The sequence below is a fragment of the Pseudoliparis swirei genome, chromosome 12 (genome assembly GCF_029220125.1).
Source record: "Pseudoliparis swirei isolate HS2019 ecotype Mariana Trench chromosome 12, NWPU_hadal_v1, whole genome shotgun sequence".
Classification (NCBI taxonomy): Eukaryota; Metazoa; Chordata; class Actinopteri; order Perciformes; family Liparidae; genus Pseudoliparis; species Pseudoliparis swirei.
In genome coordinates, this window is record NC_079399.1 from 12,213,108 (window position 1) to 12,223,576 (window position 10,469).

Sequence of the window (10,469 nt, forward strand, 5' to 3'; positions counted from 1 at the left end):
CTAGTTGTGGCTCATGAAACTGACCCTTCATCATACATCAGGATTCGGTTGGTCAGATTCTCTGCCAGCCCAGGGCCGCATCAAATGGGAGGAGGAGGGGCTGCTGAGCGCAGGGTTGCCAGGTTTGACAGAAACCTGCATTGTTGATTCACTATAAATCAGGATGTAAGGATCTCTCTACATAATTGTGCAGTTAGTTTGAGGTAACTCTCACGGTAATGTATGACTTCTTAAATAAAAAGTATGAGTTGTAAGCTTAGTCTCTATCGAATATGTTGGACTTGACTACCAGGGATATTTCAATTGTGCAAGCCAGACCGTGTTTGAGGCCCCAGGCAAAAAATGCTTTTGTGCCCCGACTGACCACTGCATCCTCAAAGTACCTTTACATACGATTAATTACCATGTACACAGCAGCTTAACCTGCATTAAAAACCTGCATTAATTATATTAAATTACTCCAGATTAGCTGTGTTGACTAAATGGTATGTGCCAGGGTTATACAATTTAAACCACAATAAGTATGTTTAGAGGAAATGTAATTGTTGACCTTGTAAATGGTAAATAAAAGAACAAACTTTGAGCTAACTTGGGCTCATAATTATTATTTGTTACATCTCCAATTATGTGATGGTGGTGGAAAGCTCCAGAAAAGCTACTAAGTTTACCTTGTGGGTACATTATTTTGTTAAATAAAATAATATATGTGTGAAACCCGGAATCCTCTCATCTCAAGAGTAAAGTATACCTTGTTGTGTACTTCCAAATGTCCTAAGAAATGTATAATAAATCAAGAAAAAATAAACAAAGAAATGATACACAGGGAACCTGGGGTCTGAGCCCTTTGACTTACAGATACATTACGTCAAAATATAATAACTACGAACTAACTCATGCTATCTATTTTTTGGTGAAAATACTGACAATGTTAATGAAGCCTGCAGATAGATAGATACTTCATTAATAAAATAAAATGATGTTCAATGCCGAACAACCACCGTTGTTTTACCACGGTTGCACTACAAAGGGGGATGGGCCAAACTGTATTTGGCAACCACACTCAGAGCAGTTGTCGTCTTCATATTTGGCTAAATGTCAAGCTAGCCTTTGAGCCGCTGTGGTTCGAGGATATAAAGTTAATGCCACCATTAATTAAGTTGTTTCTTCTGTCGAGCATCAGTGAACTGCGATGACGTCATTATCCGGAGAACGCGCGTAGGACCGGCGCTGTTGAGATCTCGTGTAGTTTGACGTTCCTCTCACGTTAGCGGCGACTCGTCTCCACGAGCCGGAGTCTTGAGAAGCAGCGGAAGGCTGCGAGGACTGTTAGCCGGCTGCCCGAAACAAACCGCGAGCGACACTTGCACCGTCAACGCGGAGAAAGCGACGGCTGTGCGCGGTGTCACGTGCTCCGTCGAGTTACAAGGAGCTCGCGGCGTCACGACGCTGGCTGCGACTCCGCCGAGAAGCGGATGGATTTAGCTCACAAAGCTAACAAAACACGAAGCTAGGGACGGGTCTTCTGCTACACTGGAGCTGGCGTCGTCACACCTCCCGTCTCTGAAACGTACGTGCTACTTCTGTTGTTGTTCTGGTCTTGTTTCCTGCACGCAGCCAATGCAGCTGAAACTTTATTCAACGGTTATTCAACTTCTGCAACTGTGTTGGCCAGCTGCTCCCCCACGTTCACACCATCGCTGTCAAGCTAGTTTTAATATGTAGTCATTTGCACGTCGTGCATCCCCCCCCTCGCCCCCAGCATGTGAACTATGGCGCTGATATTGTGTTGTGGCATCTCGTGTGTGTGTCGCAGCCGGCTGTTGGGCCTGAGAACCAAGAAGATGTCCGAGGGAGAAAACAAGCAGGCCTCAGAGACTGCCCAGGAAGTGAAGGCAGAGTCCATTGTTGCTGCACCCACGGGTCAAGCAGTGTCATCGGTGGCTCCCCCTGTGTCGATGGTGACAAAGCCGGCAGCTACTGCTGCCACGGAGGACGAGGAAGAGGAGAGTGAGGATGAGTCGGAGATTTTGGAGGAAAGCCCGTGTGGACGCTGGCAGAAACGCAGAGAAGAGGTATGGGATATGTCTGCAGAGGGGTCACGGTCACCTGCACGATTGTATAAATAAAGCCTGATGCATTATTTTGTTTCCTTTCTGAAGGTGAATCAGCGAAACGTCCCGGGGATCGATAATGCTTACTTGGCCATGGACACTGAGGAAGGAGTTGAGGTGGTGTGGAACGAGGTCATGTTCTCTGAAAGGAAGAATTTCAAACTACAGGAGGTAGGTTCAACGATGGGTTGATGTAGTTATGTGCACTAAAGTATGAACTAGAACGGGCACTCGGTAGAGCGCATACCTTCGCATATCACAAGATTGGGCATTGAATTATGAACATTTTGGCATTAGTTGCATGCCAATTGGACAAAAATGTATCGTGCTATGGTACAAAAAAAAAAGATCTTGACCTTTGACCCGATTGATCCCAAAATCTAATCAAATGGTCCCCGGATAATAACCAATCATCCCACCAAATTCCATATGATTCAAGAAGATTTGACCTGTTCATGACCTTTGACCTTGACCTTTGACTCGATCGATCCCAAAATCTAATCAACTGGTCCCCGGATAATAAACAATCATCCCACCAAATTGCATGCGATTCGGTTCAATACTTTTTGAGTTTTGCGAATAACACGCATACAAATAAATAAATAAATACACGGCGATCAAAACATAACCTTCCGGCATTTTCAATGCGAAGGTAATGAAACGTGCTTCCTCATGATTACTGCAGTGTTTATGTAAGCAACAGGGCAATAATGTATACCTGCAAGAAAGTAAATGTTTTAAGGATTGATTTGTGTGTGTTAGGTTAGGTAGCATTCGTTACGGTGATCTCAATCACAATCTAGAGGCCTATTGGTTTTAATGTCCTCCCCTTTGGCTTTAAGCTCCTTCTGTAAGTGGTCAGACGTATTGCTGCCAGCCCCGTCGAAAACTACACGCTGTACCAGAGTATTTGCAGGAAGTAAGGAAGTTTTAGAAATTTTAAGGAGAAAACGGACCAGAAGAAGTCAGATTTAAGGTTCCAGTTTTCATAAATGATTTAGTATTTTAAATTGTTTATATTTTTCCATAATAATCTGTAGTGCATACATGGCATCAGATCGTGTATGTTGCTTTATTTTCAATTTAAATCATGAAAGAGTAATTCTGTGTCAGACGTCTACTGGGTGCCCTTGAGCAAGGCTTGTTTGGGGTCAGTTGTAGCTCATGGGTTGGCTCCCCGCTCTCCTCATAGTTGCATGTCGAAGTGCCCTTGAGCAAGACACTGAACCCCCAGTTGTTTCACTGCAGCCCACTGTTCCTTCATAACTCAGGACGGGTCAAATGCAGAGAAGAAATTCCCCGCTGATTAATAAAAGTGTACATTATAATCCTCATAATAATGATTGTTATTGGTGGAAACTATTCGCAACAGGCAGTGTTTCAGGTTATTAGACACATGACTGAAAGAAAATTGAGTTCTCGGTTAAATGGAGCTTTTAAAATATATCGAGTTGCACACTAGAAGGCTCATGGTCTGTATGGAGTAAAGAACAAGACCCAGAGCGGCTATTTATCGACACTCATTTACAGCTGTGGAAGTTTGCATTTGACCTTGCACTTCCAAGGCAGTCTGTGTGACCTGCTGGCCAATAGAAGCCCAGGACATTAATATTAAATATGGTGTTCTCACAAAATGAGCTAACTTAACCTTATTGCAATAAAACGGTACACCCAAGATAAATCTGACATGGACGAAAGACAGTCGGTTATATGCTACTGTTGAATTATTTACGTTGTGTTTGCATTTACACGTGAATTGAATTGTTTTTTCCGCAGGAAAAAGTCAAAGCCGTTTTTGACAATCTGATCCAGCTGGAGCACTTGAACATTGTGAAGTTCCACAAGTACTGGGCCGACGTCAAAGAGAACAGAGCGAGGGTGGGAGATCATTAACAGCTGTTTTATCACATCATATAAAAAACGTTTAGTGTGATGGCGTTCATGTTGATCTGTTTGCATGTATTGTGTCTGCAGGTCATATTCATCACCGAGTACATGTCCTCGGGAAGTCTCAAACAGTTTTTGAAAAAGACGAAGAAAAACCACAAGGCCATGAACGAAAAGGTGTGAAAGCTCTGATGTAACTCATTGACAGATTTTGAATGAAGTTATTTTGAAATAAAGCTGAACAGTCATTAACGTAGATAAAAGAAACCTGTTTGGTTGTATTTTTTACATTTTTAAATTTGCTTTTATTTTCTGACAGGCCTGGAAGCGCTGGTGCACACAAATACTCTCGGCCCTCAGGTAAGAACAACACACTCTCACTGAGCTACTTTGCTAAATTGTCGTATAGGACTTTAGCACAATTCAGTCCAGATATTATAATGTGTTACTGCAATTGTTGTTAATCTGCTACGTCACATAAGTCCATTCAATGTGATAAGAACATTTGTCTTGAAAGTGATTTCTACATTTTAGAATTCACTAAATGCAACATGTGTTATTGACCCTCGTTCTCGTGTCTCCAGCTACCTGCACTCATGTGAACCTCCCATCATTCATGGCAACTTAACCTGTGACACCATCTTCATCCAGCACAACGGCCTCATCAAGATTGGCTCAGGTAGACGTCGGTTACAGCGGGAGAGCTCTCAGACGGTCCGCTCGGTGTGAAGCCAGTGTTGTGTGGCTCTTTTGCCACATTGTTGTTTTCCATAATACAGTTGCCATTACTGTTGTTATTTTTAATGCTAGGTCTTTATTGAATTTGTGTAGTTTAATATTAAGGCTTCTCCACTCTATTTCAGTTGCTCCAGACACCATCAATAACCATGTGAAAACCTGCCGGGAAGAACAAAAGAGTCTTCACTTCTTTGCTCCAGAATATGGAGGTGAGACCTCGTTATTCGGTCGTGAAAGGTTGTGTCTCTCTCCCTCACTCGCATCATCTTAAAAAAATATCCTGTAATTTTGTCATATTTACATTTTTGCGATGTGCAGCAGAGTTTCTGGATATTGATAATCTTATTTCTGCTTTCAGCTGTTGCCAACGTTACCACAGCTGTGGATATCTATTCCTTTGGAATGTGCGCCTTAGAGGTGAGGGGTTACGTAGTTCGTCTCCGAGCCGTTCGTGACAACATAATCGCTCGTTCTTTTGTTTATGGGAACTGTGCTTGATTGGTATTGTGCTGATGGCGTTTGTATCGATGCATTGTTCACAAAAGCGTGAATATGAACATGAAAGACTTTCAATAAACACCCTACTTTGTCCGATCACTTCCTCAGATGGCTGTGTTGGAAATCCAGAGCAATGGAGATTCGTCTTACGTGTCCCAAGAAGCCATAAACAGTGCCATCCAGTCCCTAGAGGACCCATTGCAACGGGTCAGTGAGCGAGGGAGAAGCAAGCATTAGAAGTCTGCATGGCTGTTTGGAAGAAAAATCCATAACCTTGAGTATTTTTGTTTGTTTTTTTACCCCATGCTTTCTTAGGAATTTATCCAGAAGTGTCTGGAGGTAGACTCCAGCAAACGGCCCACAGCGAAGGAGCTGTTGTTTCACCAGGCCTTGTTTGAGGTGCCCTTACTCAAGCTGCTGGCTGCACACTGCATCGTCAGCCACCAATGTGAGTGAAAGTACACACACACGTACACACACACACACACACACATCAGTATAACTTCCTTTTTTTAAATCTTCAGAATGTACCTTTTTATAAATATGGAGACGGCGACACAGACGTGTATTAGGTACTCTGCTCCGAACCGAGTTCTGGTCGCTGTCATTAGAACACCGGCAGAGTTGTTGTGTGAAATGTCCCTTAAGGCCACCGTCATTTGCATCTCGAACACATTTTCTTCTAGCTCGGACGGGCTCGATTCACCGGGTGGGTTTGTTTACATGGGTTGCAGGTCTATTCTTTTGCAGTCGGGTCTTTTGTGGTTGGAGTACCGCTCAAACTCTTTTAAAAGCCTCTTCCACCCGGTCAACGTCTGAAACATGTAGAATATTCCGCTGTTCTCTCGCCCACACAGCAGCGACTTTATCGGCCAACTTGAAACAGTTGTCATTTCCCTGAAGTGACAGAATTCATTGAGCAGGTTGAATATGTTTTAAGATTCTTTGTCACTGTGCCGCCAGCAGAGGGTTCGGCGCGTGAGACTCGCCTGCAGCGATAAACCCGAACTTTAAGACTCCTGAACGGGTGTATCCGGTCCTTTTTCAAAATAATATATTTTTCCGACTGATTACAAAAATTAAAAAAAATTACAACTTTTTTTATTCACTTTTTTTCCGCGGCCCGGTTCCAACCAAGCCGCGGCCCGGTACCGGTCCGCGGCCCGGGGGTTGGGGACCCCTGATCTAGACTGTAGACGTAGACCCCGCCTCTTCACAGGGCTGAATACCGGCTGTCTCTCTCTGTGGGAAGGGGCGGGGTCACAGGGCTGCCTGGAAATGGAATAATAACCCTCATGGGTGAATGCTCGCATCTGATTGCCCTCTTCTGTCTGCCTGTAGATATGATTCCAGAAAATGCTTTAGAAGAGAAGACAAAGAACATGGACCTTGCCTTGGTCATCGTCGAGGTGAAGGACGGAGTAAAGATGAAGTGAGTCTGAGTAAAACCTCATAATGCTGACTGACACTTCCAGAGATAACTGGATGAAAAACCTGCGGAACGAAGTGTTCCTTTGGGTTTCCTCTCTACACATCAGGGCTAAACCAATAAAATATTACTATTACGTATTTAATTTAGATATTTAAATATTGTTCTTTTCTGGTCATTAAGTTTTTACAATTCTATGATGCAACACCTGAACTGACCTGTTCCAGGGGAGAGAAATTAAAATGTTGCCCAGCTCTTTTTTTTCCTTCTTTTTAAATGAATGAAGATTTACTCATTTATTCCTGTTTGCTTGAATATTCAGCACAAGTAATGTTTATTCTTCTGCTTCAGGCTCTCCCAGTTTCCTGCACTTGAGCTGGACAAGTTCCTGGAAGATGTCCGGTAAGATTTTGACTTGGATGGCTCGATCTACAAGTCCGATTATGTGAGGAAATGAAACGAGAGTTGCTCACCCTCAAGTGTAACGACATTGTGTATTCATCATGTATTATTGCATTTTAATGAATGCAAACTTGAAGTAGGGCATCATAAGGACTTCATAAATATACATGTATGGTCAGCAAAACCTTCATCATAGAATCTCTTCAACCATCTTGACCGCGTATCGTTCCTTTCCGGTTGACGCAATAGGAATGGGATCTATCCTCTAACGGCGTTTGGCGTACCGAGTCCACACCAACTTCAGCGGGAGGCGGTGAAGTCGCCCATAGTACCCCCCTCCGTGAAAACCCCGACCCCCGAACCTGCAGAACTCGAGACCAGGAAGGTAAGAACTGACATGCACAGAAATGTGACTTCTATATAAACCAATCGTCATCAAGTCCAATTCGGTTCATTATATTACAAAAATTATTTGCTATGGTTGCAACTATCGACTATTTTGATAATTAAATACTTTATTGATTATTATTTTTGATCGACTCGTACTAAAAAAATACTGTTCTGGTGTGATAATAAAGGTAACGGTGTGCATTGTCAGGCTAATGACTAAAAGAACATTGTGTTAAAATATTTAACCAGTTGGGTTTGGGGATTCACATTTAGTTCTTCATTTGTGTTCCACCTTATCAGTTTCTGTTCATCTTCTGCACATCAGCGTATATATATATATATATTACATATATTCTTTCACAGGTTCTTCAGATGCAGTGCAATATTGAGCCTGTTGAGGGAAGCAAGCACCATGTAAGCTTCAATTCTGCCTGTGATGAACTGTTTCTACTTTTAATAACTATTTTATATATGAAAGTAGTTTCAGACCTTTCTAAACTAATTCATGTATTCTCCTTTCAGCTGACCTTGTTGTTGAAACTTGAGGATAAGTTGAACAGGCACTTAAGCTGTGATTTGTTACCCAGTGAGTATCTTTGCTGAGTGCACACATTCATTCACTCTTTCTCCCCCCATACTCTCACTCTGTCACAATCACCAGCCTTTATGTGGTGGGTCAAATTTGAGCGATGATGCTGAAGTGAGTGTAGAGAGAGAAAGAGAGAGAGAGAGGGAGAGATGAAGAACCAGAGGCAACCGCTGAGCTCGTGGATTGCTCTTGTGTTCACGCGCATGTGTGCGGTGTGGATGCAGTGATGTGGTCAAAACTACATAAACAACACCAAGTCATGACCCAAAGCAGAGTGTATGGAGACAGACCAAGACTTTGAGGGGTCAGACCCGAGCAGACCAGTGCAGGTTCCACATGACACAAAACCAAACAAGGGTTTAGGTACCTTCCCATTTGCCACCATGTCATTTTCTGACTGCCTTTTCTTGTTGTTCAGATGAGAACGTGCAGGAGCTCTCTGGGGAGCTTGTTCAGCTGGGATTCATCAGTGAGGTAAGTGGAGTTCTTCATCATCTTCATCACCAGCCCGCTGACCTGAACACGACAAGAGTAGTAACAGAACCACAACCTCTCCGATATGCTTAACCTCTCTGTCTCTACATTTCAGGGCGATCAACCACGACTTGCATCCGTTCTTGAAGAGGCCTTTTCAAAGTTCTACAGCCGGAACGGTTCTCTGAATCCGGTGACCGTTTCCTCGTAGCGGAGGACTCACTCGGCCTTCGGTCCGCCCTCCTCGTCCTCGACAACGGGACTATCTTTTTGCTTTGTGAGGACGGAGGAGGAAGCCGATGGCTGCTGACCCTGCAGCCCGTCGTCTCTTCTGGTGGGGAAAGCTGCCACTGAGTGGCCGTCGCTGTCAACCTTTTTTTCTTTCTTTTTTCTCCCACCCAACACGGCCATCGGCTTCTCTTTTAAAAGAAGAAATCCTAGTTGCAACTTAAAGAAAAATACAGATGTGTTCACTATTTTGGCACTTATTTATTTCGTAGTGAGGAAAGAGGTAAGCTGCATTAGACTGGAAGACAGGATTATTTTTCTTAAGTCAGTGTTAAAACTGTATTTTAAACATTTTTACTTAAGACTGTTCAATAGTTGTCTGTATAAAAATAATGGTTGTCCCGGCATACTGAAGTGTATGTATTATAGTGTCGTGCGGTCTTGTCTGGTCCTTTAAACGTTCTCCTCAGCAGCGCCTCTGGAATGCATCGAGCTAGTGATGCCACAGGTGCAACGTCACGTCCCCATTCTGTAATTATACAAAGTAGTCGTGACATATGCAGCCGCAACACAATTTGAAGAGCTGTAGCTGAAGTATAACTATTTATTTGTGTATTTTTCTTTTTGTCTAATTCACTTCCAGCACTAAGGTCGGTGGTTGTTTAAATGTATGCTTTTTATTTGCTTTCTTTCTTTTTAAATCACTATTTTGCTCCGAATGGAGGGCGTCATCACGTGACCGCTCCAAACTGCTGTAGCTTCTGTTTTCCCAGCGGCCCTTGCAGCGCACATGGAGTCGGACGAGAATAATAAAAAGTTGTCTTTCGGGGACGTTTCACACGGCAGAGGTCGGTTGGATTGATGTGGCGATGGTTTCATCTGTTTTCAGGACGGTCAGTAAATGCATGTCTGCTTTTCTGTGTCTAAATAGAAAACTGATGCACGCAACGAGCTTACTTCTCGAGTCGATCTTTATCATCTTAACAGCAATGATGAAAGAGTTGCGTAATAATCATGCAGAGGAGGGTTTGTCGGCTCTGGTCTGTCAACATTTAGATTGTGTGACTCCGACTCATTTGTTTTCTGAAGTATTCTGGGTGACACCAGAGCTGAAATATTGCTCCTGCCATATTGGGAACTCTGTTTGCACTGCTGTACACTTTTATATCCTGTGGCCTCTGGCATCTCCACGTCGACACTTTGGAAGTGGCATCAGTCACGATGCCAGTGATGGAGGGAACAACTCTTTGCTGTGACCCTCCTGCTGGTCTGGAGATCCGAGTGTGGAACTGCCTGACATGCTTAACCATCGTGTACACTGTAGGCTGTACTCAGTGCTCTGTTTCTTTTTCACTTCCTGAAATAAATATTTACACTTCAGGTTTTGGTTTCGTGTCAATTTTCATGCTCAAGGAATATGAAGACCACGAAAGACCGAAGAGCAATATTATGATTTCTGTCATGTCCATAAATGCCGTAAGTGTCATCAATAGGATTGGCCGTAAGATGATCCTGTTATTAAAAATGATCCTGCGGTGTGCAGTCCTGTTAAAGTGCTTAAGCACTATTTTAAATAAAGTGTGCTTTGAGCAAATTAGGCGAGGTGAAACATTTCTACACCTTTTTATCTGCACTGCTCTGTTTGGATCACCTGTTCATTGATCCTAGTTCAGGAGTTCAGGGAAGGCAATAACATCCTTTATTCCTTCAGACACTGGTTCAT

General features: G+C 43.2%; 1 protein-coding gene across 1 annotated transcript; it reads left to right on the forward strand.

The window, feature by feature from the left end:
- Positions 1–1,083: 1,083 nt before the first annotated feature.
- Positions 1,084–10,126, forward strand: nrbp1 (nuclear receptor binding protein 1). Its single transcript, XM_056428582.1, has 18 exons — positions 1,084–1,567; positions 1,814–2,072; positions 2,160–2,282; positions 3,888–3,989; positions 4,086–4,175; positions 4,318–4,358; positions 4,583–4,677; positions 4,862–4,945; positions 5,095–5,153; positions 5,343–5,441; positions 5,550–5,682; positions 6,576–6,666; positions 7,015–7,065; positions 7,315–7,450; positions 7,819–7,869; positions 7,978–8,041; positions 8,463–8,518; positions 8,634–10,126. Exons 2-18 carry the CDS (start codon positions 1,842–1,844, stop codon positions 8,727–8,729), a joined length of 1,602 nt encoding a protein of 533 aa, XP_056284557.1. The 5' UTR covers positions 1,084–1,567; positions 1,814–1,841; the 3' UTR covers positions 8,730–10,126.
- The last annotated feature ends 343 nt before the right edge of the window (positions 10,127–10,469 follow it).

Coding starts and splice junctions, on each gene's coding strand:
- nrbp1 (XM_056428582.1), top strand. CDS start 1,842: ATGTCCGAGGGAGAAAACAAGCAGGCCTCAGAGACTGCCCAGGAAGTG. Junction 2,283..3,887: donor AGAATTTCAAACTACAGGAG/GTAGGTTCAACG, acceptor TTTTTTCCGCAG/GAAAAAGTCAAAGCCGTTTT. Junction 3,990..4,085: donor TCAAAGAGAACAGAGCGAGG/GTGGGAGATCAT, acceptor TTGTGTCTGCAG/GTCATATTCATCACCGAGTA.